General features: G+C 40.5%; 1 protein-coding gene and 1 pseudogene across 5 annotated transcripts in view; one reads left to right on the plus strand and one right to left on the minus strand.

Annotated features, from left to right (window-relative positions):
- Position 1: 1 nt before the first annotated feature.
- The window catches only part of ANKRD6 (ankyrin repeat domain 6), a 189,846-nt gene continuing 180,566 nt past the window's right edge, over positions 2-9,281 (minus strand). For 3 of the 5 annotated variants that reach the window (XM_011367356.1, XM_011367353.1, XM_011367352.1), the window contains 3 exons: positions 3,225-3,338; positions 2,402-2,528; positions 2-1,287 (listed from right to left, as the gene is read on the minus strand). In XM_011367356.1, the coding sequence (XP_011365658.1) occupies positions 716-1,287; positions 2,402-2,528; positions 3,225-3,338 (813 nt within the window). In that variant the 3' untranslated portion in view covers positions 2-715. The remainder of the gene's footprint in view (positions 1,288-2,401; positions 2,529-3,224; positions 3,339-9,281) is intronic. The other 2 variants (XM_011367355.1, XM_011367357.1) reach the window with 1 other exon arrangement.
- LOC105296973 lies at positions 4,847-5,485 on the plus strand (annotated as a pseudogene).

A 9,281-nucleotide genomic window follows, 5' to 3' on the forward strand; every position in this document is an offset into this window, starting at 1 on the left:
CGAAAACACAGAAACTATGACCAAATCATGTGAACCTTTCTCACTTGAGTTCATTACTGACAAACATTCCCAGTGCTACTAGTCAATTACCCATTATTTCAATACACTCTGGCTTTTCAAAACATTTTCTTTTCAGATATATTGGATCTTGTGACATCATGAAAATCTCAAAATCTATTTGGTAAATTTTCGCCTGGTTGAAATGTCAGCACTTTGAGAATTATACATTTGAGAGTATAGCACATCTCAGTTTCAGCTCTTACAGAAAGATACTCTTGTCTAGGCACAGCAGGTGTGTTTATGTGAATGACTACTTGATTTGAGTTCATAAGGGATTAACTTTTTTTCTTGCTTTTGATTTATATTATTTAGTACATCCTGAATTTTAGAGTTTAGGCTTACACGTCATTCAGTTTCTTAGTGGCTTGCTTAATCTGAGCTTTTGAACTTCAGATGAACTTGGACTGAGGTTTTAAGTTTGTAATGAAACCCAATGCTAAGCAAGCTTCCCCTGGATTCAGTTTAATTGTTAAAGTCTTCATAACTTCAGGGCATACAAAACATGTGGCTGGAACATTTTAGAAATCAGCGATTTTTTTTTTTTTTTAAAGGCAAGTCTGCTACATGCACAGTAAATGACACTTTGGGCGTAGTTATCCTGCAGCTGGAAAACTAGAAATCCTCAAGCATCTTTTCCTGTGCCACTTCCCAGGTCTTAGTTCTCCTTCTGCACCTTAGTCCTCAGTTTAGCAAGCTCCTCTTCTAAACTTTTAATATGTTCCTTCAGCGTGGCCTTGTCTTGCTGGGCTTTCTGACTGGCTTGGCTTCGTGCTTCTTCAATCTTCCTTTCATACCACTTTTCCATCTGGGTAGCAACAGCCTCAAAAAAATACTGGGTAATCTCCAGAGCTTGGGAGGTGTCTCGAATGTGAGAGGCGCTCTGCTCACTGCCCGTTGCTGGTGGTGGCTGCCCACAGGAGGTGCTGGGTGCTGGTTGCTGGGCTCGATGCCTTGTCTGCCCACTCTTCCCAGACTTCTTAGTTTGGGTGCCTCTGTCTACACAGGGCCCAGCCTGCTGATCACATCTGGCTGCCTCTTTCAAGGGTAGCAGGGCTGTCTGGACCTTGACATTCCTCAGCCGGGAGCCCGTACAGTCTGAAGAAGACAGCTCCTGCTGGAGTCTGTGGGTAACAGTGGAGTTGAGGGCCTTTTCCTTGGGCCTAACCACCTGAGGGGAACTGTCAGAAGCTGCTACTGGACCTGCAGTCACCACTGATGGATCCACACCTGGTTTGGGAAGGAAAACACAAGTCAGAGCAAATCCACAGTCACATGGCTGTGGGTCAGCATTTGAGAATCCTGAGAATCCTGTAAACCACCAGCCTTGCCAATCACCAAGCACAATGTGCAACTTTTCCCCTGTCCTTCCTTCCATTTCTCCCCCAATTATCATTTTGGCTTGTCGGGGCTTTCGTAGATACTGTGTTAGTCACACTGATGGCACATAAGTCAACAAAGTTGCTGGCCTCTCCTTTAGCCCATCTCAATCTACCCTAGAAAGCCCTGGATACCATTTCCTGATTGCTAAGGATGACACAGCTCACCGAGTGTCTCAAAACAAATGGACGGTTGATGAGAATGAATATCCTCATTCTACACCACAGCCCCAGTTTCACTAGTTCCCTGACTGAAGCTGGTCCTATTCCCCATTCCCAGAGCTCCGGGCCAAGCTCCATAACTAGTCTTAGCATGAAAAATTTGCCAAGAATCTTCCCCATTGTTATGGCCACAAAGAAGTTAAAACCACAATTCGAGATAATCTGTGGTAACATAAAATGCTTGACAACCAAAATCCCCCACGGAGGCGTAATTAGTAAGACCCTGAATGTCCTCAAAATTATCATCATTGAGGGTAATCACTGCGGCCAATGTAAAGATGTTTTGCTCAGAGCATCTCTTATCTAGCGCCTGAGGCAGCTTCAATCTATGCTGCTGCTTAATGAGGTTTTACAGAGTTGGAAAAAGTAAAAGGTCAATCATGGAGGAGAAAGGGGAACGAGGTGCAAGGGTCCTGTTGAGTAGGCAGATGTCCATTCACCAACCCTCATCTTTGGGGTCCACTCTGACACCATCAATACGGTACCTGAAGCACTGCTATCACACCAACAATTCTTTTATTCCTTCATTCAAATATTTCTGAACATTTAAACAGGAGTGCTTTATTGCTGCCTAAGAACTCAGTATCCAGCAGTAAGGAAAACACGACCCTTGCCCTAGTTTACTCTGCAATCAGTTGTTTTCCACGGCCTTGTCGTATGGGCTGCCATTGGATGCAGGAGAGAACACAACTTGGGGGTTTCACCACCTTTGGATGGAATGGCACTCTCTACCCGTGGGGTACCTGTAGAGGACTCGCAAGTAGATGGTGTGGACTTAGCCCTAGAGGCCCTGGAATCTCCAGAAAGCTTCAGTTCCAGATTCTGGATCTTTAACATGCACCACGTTTTTAATTCCTCCACCAAGGACATCTAAAAGACACACAAAATAATCCAGTGAGTCTGATACATGGCTTATGAATTAAAGCATCCAGAATGGACATTTTAATTATGTTCGTTGAGAACACCATCCTGACAAGCCCAAAGGCTGTGGATAACCCACCCTCCCACAGGCCACACGCCCTTTGCTGCTTGCCCTCCATAGAGCGGGATTCCTAACACCCAGGCTGATACTATCTATAATCTTCATTAAGTGACTCAGAGCCACGTTCAGCTCGAACACCCAGAGCTTCCCAAGTCTTCCCAACCAAGTATTTCTGGTTGTTCAGGAGCATGAACTCACACTCGCAAGTGCTCATTTTATGTCTCTTGTCTTGGGTAGACCATAGGTTTTCTGAGGGCAGGAACTAAATCTTGTGCAACAGAGTCACGGCCAAACAAATGCACAATATATAGAATTGATTCAAGTTAGACATCACATTTTCCCCAGCATGTTCTATAAACTGTTCAGTCTCCACCTATGGCCTGCATATTCAGCAGCAAACATGAACTGAACTACAGCTTCTTTCCTATTAACTTCATTTCAGAGTTACACAAATGGCATGATATGTAATGCAAACACTTGCAGGGGACCGCGGCTTCTGAGTTTTCAATGACATGTCCGAATCTTTTAACTCTGGAGATGTGTGGTAAATCACCAGTTAAGGGCTGACAGATGCTGGTTTTCACCTGTCGTTTCTCTCCCTCATGCTTCTCCATGTCTGAGTGCTGTTGCAGGCGGTTCAGGCACTCCGTTCTCTCTGCTGAGAGTCTCTCAACCATCAGCTTGTCCAGAACACGTATCTAGAATTCAATGGGCAAAGAGTGCATGACTGAGATGATCTAAGGAGGGGCCCAGGTCTCTTGGCTCCAGAGGGGATCTTGGGTACCAAACAGGGACCAGAGAGAATGCAAGCAAACCTCCACTCCTCATTCTATTTTCATACAGTATTCATGGAACTCTCGTTTTTCAGAATTCCTGAGCAGGTTTCTATGTAGGCCAGTGTTTCTTTTTCACATTTGTTAAAGTCCCCAAGGGGTTTAAGAGACTATGAATATACAGCAAATACGAAACTTGAGCCATTGCAGACCTTATAGGTAAAAGAAAAATTTTATAGGTCTCAGAACAGTATTTCCAAGACCTTGATTGAAAGGAGAAACTATTTCTAAAAGTATGGACATATTTTCTTCTTCTTTAAATGTTAGCGGCTGCCCAAAAAGTAGTGAAAGTAGCTGAATACTCAGGGCTTTTATTCAGCTTTCCCAGCAAACAAATCTCTTGGTAAAAGTAGTCAAAGTAAGTAAGAAGGCTGTGGGAGCAGTTCAAAGGGACTACTTCAGAGAACGAATGACTGTCACCTTTCGATCACGTGCCTGCCTGAGTCCTCACCTCATTCTGACATTTCCTCTAGCCCTAACACCCAGTAGGGCTGAACTTTCACTGCTTTGACAAGGTCCGAAGAAGAGAGAGGAACTATTGTCAGTGGGAGCCAGCCCACCAGGGCTCACTGTGTGAGCTCCTCTCCTGTCAGAGACATTCAAGACATTCCACACTCAGATTTTGAAAAATAAAAAGAGAAGCATCAGTTCTGGAGATGCAGTGAGCACGTTCTGTTTTGTCTCTGCAGCCCTCATGTTTTTCTGTGAACTGATCTGTTTTCTAAGATTGGCCTGCTCTCCCCTCATTATCCCCTACGCGGAGGGCCCTGCCAAGAGCAACCATGTTGATACACAGCTTTGTTTTTGTGGTACAGTGGACTGGTTCAGACGGGAGCACCCAACTTGTGCTGGGCCTGAGTCATTTCCCTGCAATTTGGAATTAGCATTAAGATTCTAGACCCCAGTCTGTCACCTTCCTTGAATCAGAGAGGTCTTTGAGACGTCTCAGCATTCACCTAATACGTTCCTCTTTGGGCTTAGGCTATGTGACATGGGGTTTTACTCACAAAACAGTCTTACTCGATATACTATGGCTCCAAGAAAAGATCCCTTAAATGGGCTTTCCACTATATGCAAATAGCAAATAAACCTTAAAAATGTTCACCGTCACCAACAAACAAGGAAATAAGAATTACACAACTAAATGCCCTTAATTTGGCAAAAACTTAAAAAATTAGTAACATTATATGATGACAAAGATTTGAAACAGAAACTCAGACACTGCTAGTAGGATATAAATTGGTCCAACCTTTCCATTAAGTAGTTTGCCGATAATTATCATGAGCCTTAAACATATTCTTAACTTTGGGCTTATTATCCTAATTCTGATCCAATAACCTGAGAAGCAATCAAAAGTTTATGCATAGCTCTTTCCAGCCGGCGCCGAGCCATGGGCATCTCTCAGGACAACTGGCACAAGCGCCACAAGACCGAGGACAAGAGAAAGGCCTACCATAAGAGGTGAAAATATGAGCTGGACGCCCCACTGCCAACACTAAGATTGGCGTCCACTGCACACACACAGTCTGTGTCCGGGGAGGCAGCAAGAAGTACCGCACCTTGAGGCTGGACGTGGGGAACTTCTCCTGGGACTCCGAGTGCTGTATGCGCAAAACAAGGATTATGGATGTTGTCTAAAGTGCATCCAACAACGAACAGGCCCGCACCTAGTCCCTAGGAAAGGATTGCATTGCGCTCACTGACAGCACACGCTACCCACAGTGGTACCAGTTCTGCTCTGCATGGCCCCTGGGCCACAAGAAGCGGGCAGAGCGGACTCCTGAGGAGGAAGAGATTTTAAACAAAAAACAATCAAAGAAAATTCAGAAGAAATACAACGAAAGGAAAAAGAATGCCAAAATCAGCAGTCTTCTAGAGGAGCAGTTCCAGCAGGACGAGCTTCTTGCAAGCATCGCTTCAAGACCAGGCCAGTGTGGCTGAGCAGATGGCTATGTCCTAAAGGACAAGGAGCTGGAGTTCTGAGGAAAATCAAGTCCCAGAAAGGCAAATAAACCCTCCTCCTGTCTTAGCTCCTGTAATAAAGGTGTTCATTATGGAAAAAAAAAAAAAAGTTAATGCACAAAAATGCTCATCATAGCATTATATGAGTAAAAAATTATAAGCAACTTAAAAGTCTAACAAAAAGCAATGGTTAAATAAACTGTTTTATTAATACGCTAGAATATGAAGTCAAGGACATGAGAAAACACTCATGATATAAAGTTAAAGCAGGAAGCATAATTGTGTGAATACCTCCACACACAGTAGCACACCACCATTAAAAAGTATGCCATATCTCAACATGTCTAAGACATATTACTAAATTTAAAAGTAAGCTGTGAAAACAAAACAAAACACCACAGCATGGTTGCATTTTTGTTTAGAAGTGATAATTATATAGGTTACTATCTATAAAAGAGAAAACCTGTGGGAAAATACACCAAGCCAGGAACGAAAGGGATCTCTAAGGAGTGTCACTATGATACGTAGTTCTGCAAAGTGAAATGTTTTTTCCAACATACATGTGTTTAAGGTGTTTTAAAGTATTTTCTTGTATTTAAAAATTACATCCATCATACATTTCTTACTAATTTACAAAGCAAGGACAGTGGTGACCAGCTTGGCCAAGTTGTCCAACTGACCATCGTTAGTTGGGGTTTCTCCTGACATTATGTGCCCCCTGATAGGATGTCATTGAAAGTTCATACCACTAACTATGAAGCATTCTTGCCAAAAGTATTTAACCTGAACCTAAATAAGCATCTAAACCAATAGCTCTCAAACTTTAGGTACACTAGCACTACCTGAAGGTCTTGCTGAAACACAGCAGACAATGCCCCCCAAGTTTTATCCACAATTAAATTCAGTAGGGCTAGAATGAGACCCAAGAATTTGCATTTTCGCCCACAAGTGCCCAGATGATGCTGATATTGCTGGTCTGAAAAAGAACCACTGCTCCAGACCTACTTTCAGTTTACAGAAAATACAGGGATAGACAAACCAGTCAAATAATACCACAAAGAAACTATCAGAAAAATCCAGAATATAGACCATCCTATAAAACAAATGGCCTGGACACTTTAAAAAGTTAACATTACATTAAAAAGCCATGGTAGCGATACCTACATCAGAAAAAAAAGACTTTAAAACAAAGGCTATAATAAGAGACAAAAAAAGGAATTACATAATAATAAAGAGATCAATAAATCAAGAGGACGCAACCCTAGTAAACATATATGCACCCAAGATAGGTGCACTTACATACATAAAGCAGTTATTGACTAACATAAAAGGAGAGATCAATAGTAATACACTCATAGTAGGAGACTTTAACACCCCATTGACACCAATGGCCAGATCTTCCAGGCAAAGAATCAACAAGGAAATCATGGGCCTAAAAGACACACTAGAACAGATGGACTTAATAGATATTTTCAGAGCATTTTACCCCAAAGTAGCAAAATATACATTCTTCTCAAGTGTACATGGAATATTTTCTAGGACAGACCACATATTAGGACACGAAACAAGTCTGAAATCATATCATCCGTCTTCTCTGATTACAATGGTATGAAACTAGAAATCAACTACAAAAACTAGAAAATACACGGAGGCTAAATAACATGCTACTAAACAATGAATGGATTGTTAATGAGATCAAGGAAGAAATCAAAAGATACCTAGAGACAAATGAAAATGAAAACAATGACTCAAAATTTTGGGACTCAGCAAAAGCAGTCCTAAGAGAAAATTTATAACAATACAGGCCTACCTCAAGAAACAAGAAAAAGCTCAAATAAACAATCTAACCTTACGCTTAAAAGAACTAGAAAAAGAACAGCAAACAAAGCCCAAAGTGAAGAGAAGGAAGGAAATAATAAAGATCAGAGCAGAACTAAATGAAATAGAGTCTAGAAAAATACAAAAGATTAATGAAATTAAGACCTGGTTCTTTGAGAGGATAAACAAAATTGACAGACCCTTAGCCAGACTCATCAAGGAGAAAAGAGACTCAAATAAATCAGAAATGAAAGAGGAGAAATAACCGTGGACTCCACAGAAATACAATGGATCATAAGAAAATACTAGGAGCAATTATGCGTCAACAAATTGGACAATCTGGAAGAAATGGACACACTCCTAGAAACATACAATCTCCCAAGACTGAGTAAAGAAGAAACAGAAAGTCTGAACCAACTGATTACCACCAATGAAATAGAATCAGTAATCAAAAACTGCCATGCCCCTCCCCCACCCCCCACCCCCAACAAAGTCCTGGACCAGATTGCTTCGTAGGCAAATTTTGCCAAACATTCAAAGAAGAATGATAACCTATTCTTCTCAAACTATTCTAAAAAATTCAAGAAGAGAGAACGCTCCCTAACTCCTTTTATGAGGCCACCATTACCTTGATTCCAAAACCAAAGACATTACAAAAATAGAAAACTATAGGCCAATATCTCTTAGGAACATTGATGCAAAAATCCTCAACAAAATATTAGCAAACCAAATTCAGCAATACATTAAAAATATCATACACCATGTTCAAGTTGGATTTATTCCTGGAATGCAAGGTTGGTTCAATATCTGCAAATCAATTAATGTGATACACCATATTAACAAATCGAAAGATAAAAACCATATGATCATATTGATAGATGCAGAAAAAGCGTTCGACAATATTTGGCATCCATTTATGATAAAATCTCTCAGTAAAGTAGAAATAGAGGGAACATACCTCAACATAATAAAGGCCATACATGATAAATCTATAGTTAACATCATACTCAATGGGGAAAGGCTAAAAGCATTTTCCTTAAGATCAGGAACAAGACAAGTATGCCCATTTTCACCACTCCTCTTCAACATTGTATTGGAAGTCTTAGCCACAGCAATAAGACAAGAAAGAGAAATAAAAGGCATCCGAATAGGAAAGGAAGAAGTAAAACTCTCATTATTTGCCAATGCCATGATACCATATAGAGAGATTCCACCAAAAAACTATTAGAACTGATCAATGAATTCAGTAAAGTAGCAGGTTACAAAATAAATATTCAGAAGTCAGTGGCATTTTTATACACCAATGATAAACTTTCAGAAAGAGAAATTAAGAAAACAATCCCATTTACAATTGCATCAAAACTATAAAATACCTAGGAATCAAATTAACCAAGAAGGTAGACCTGTTTTCAAAAAATTATACATCATTGAAAAAAGAAATTGAAGAAGATATAAATAAATGGAAGCATGTAACGTGTTCATGGGTAGGAAGAATCAACATCATTAAAATGGCCACAATACCAAAAGCAATCTATAGATTCAATGCAATCCCTATCAAAATACCAATGGCGTTTTTCAGAGAGCTAAAACAAATAATCCTAAAATTTATATGGAGCCATAAAAAACCTCGAAGAGCCATGGCAGTCTTGAGAAAGAAGAACAAAGTTGGAGGTATCACACTACCTGATATCAAACTATACTACGTGGCTACAGTAATCAAAACAGCATGGTACTGGCATAAAAACAGATACTTTGATCAATAGAACAGAATAGAGAGTCCAGAAAAAAACCCATGCATATACGCTCACTTAATATATGACAAAGGAGGTAAGAATATACAGTGGAGTAAAGACAGTCTAAAGCCAGTCTCTTTAATAAATGGTGTTGGGAAAATTGGACAGATACATGCAAAAAAAAAAAAAAAAAGGAGCCGAACCATCTTCTGACACCATATATGAGAGTAGACTCAAAATGGATTAAAGACTGAAATGTAAGACCCGAAACCATAAGACTTTTAGAAGAAAACAT

This window comes from Pteropus vampyrus, unplaced genomic scaffold, assembly GCF_000151845.1.
Source record: "Pteropus vampyrus isolate Shadow unplaced genomic scaffold, Pvam_2.0 Scaffold133, whole genome shotgun sequence".
Taxonomy (NCBI): domain Eukaryota; kingdom Metazoa; phylum Chordata; class Mammalia; order Chiroptera; family Pteropodidae; genus Pteropus; species Pteropus vampyrus.